The sequence below is a fragment of the Pyricularia pennisetigena genome, chromosome 6, assembly GCF_004337985.1.
Source record: "Pyricularia pennisetigena strain Br36 chromosome 6, whole genome shotgun sequence".
NCBI classification, from domain to species: domain Eukaryota; kingdom Fungi; phylum Ascomycota; class Sordariomycetes; order Magnaporthales; family Pyriculariaceae; genus Pyricularia; species Pyricularia pennisetigena.
Window position 1 is genome coordinate 5,838,778 of NC_043744.1, and position 1,171 is coordinate 5,839,948.

Here is a 1,171-nt window from a genome sequence, read left to right on the forward strand (position 1 = left end):
GCTAACGTTTTTTTTTTTTCTGGCGTCTGTTCCAAGCATGAGGTTTGCGACGCTGGTGCCGTTTGCGAATCCCACCTACAGTGAAAGTTGGAGTGGGATGACGACGAGGATTGAAATTCTCCCCCTGATATGAGGGGGAAATCATGATTCTAATGAGCAACCGTTTAGCAGATGGCAATGAGGCTGTCTTTTTTTTTCATATTTTATTACCTCAAAGTATATTTCCCGCTTCAAACGTCCTGATTACTAGCATTTTCCTTCTCCTTTTCCGTCTTTAATCTCTACCAAAAGTCTGTGTAGTGTGTACTGCCCCCCTCCACCCGGCTCTGGCTCATCTTTTTATTTATTTTTATTTTTGCATAAATACCTGCTGGTCCCCTTTCAAGAAAACCCGTGTTTGGGCATCCAGCCGGTCGACACCGCGCGCCCGCTAATTGGCGCCCTTCCTGGGGCCAGCGGACTGGGCATGCTCGGGCTTCGTCTCAACCCCGATTGAAGGCCGGGGGAGCACTCCCCCTCTCCTTCGCGTCCTCCCTGGGGCCAGCGGACTGGGCATGCTTGGGCTTTTCATCCGGCTTCGTCCCAATTGGCCGATTGAAGGCCGCGGGAGCACTCCCCCGGCTATTCCTAATCTCCTCAGACGTGTCAAAGTCCGTCTTTGACTTTGGGGGAAAGGGATCAAGCGTCTCCCCCGGATAAATCTCTTCGAAGGTTAGTCCCGATTGGCAAAGGGGTGGCCAAGCAAGATACCCAGCGTCCGCTGGATCTTTGCATTTCTTGGGACTCTGCTGCTTTTTCTCAACCGGGATGGCCATCACTCCTGCAGCCAGGAAAGGAAGGAGGAGTTTAGGGAGCATTTTTGAAATTAAAGGATGGGAAAATGATATATAAAAGATTCTGTTATTTTTATATCTGCGAGGGTTACCAGGCAGAAGGGCGAGCCAAGTGTGGCAGTTGATCGAGGGGAGAAGGTAAAATGAACTAAAGAGAACTCGGGTCAACATGTTCACTCGTCTATACTGCTTGCTATATACCGTTCCAGGTGTACTTGGTGAACAGAAAGTCATGACTAGCAATATTCTAAATATACACCTCCTTTGAGCTTACGGCGATTACGGCGGTTATGCAATTTAGTCGTTTTCTTTCTCTTTTTTCTTTTTTTTTTTTTTTT

At 48.2% G+C, this 1,171-nt stretch overlaps 1 protein-coding gene across 1 annotated transcript in view; it reads left to right on the forward strand.

Annotated features, from left to right (window-relative positions):
- PpBr36_05458 (uncharacterized protein) overlaps positions 1 to 496 on the forward strand; it is a gene marked incomplete at both ends in the record, with an annotated part of 3,079 nt that extends 2,583 nt beyond the window's left edge. The window contains one exon of the mRNA XM_029892614.1: positions 410 to 496. Coding sequence (XP_029749520.1) covers positions 410 to 496 — 87 coding nt within the window. The remainder of the gene's footprint in view (positions 1 to 409) is intronic.
- Positions 497 to 1,171: the final 675 nt, after the last annotated feature.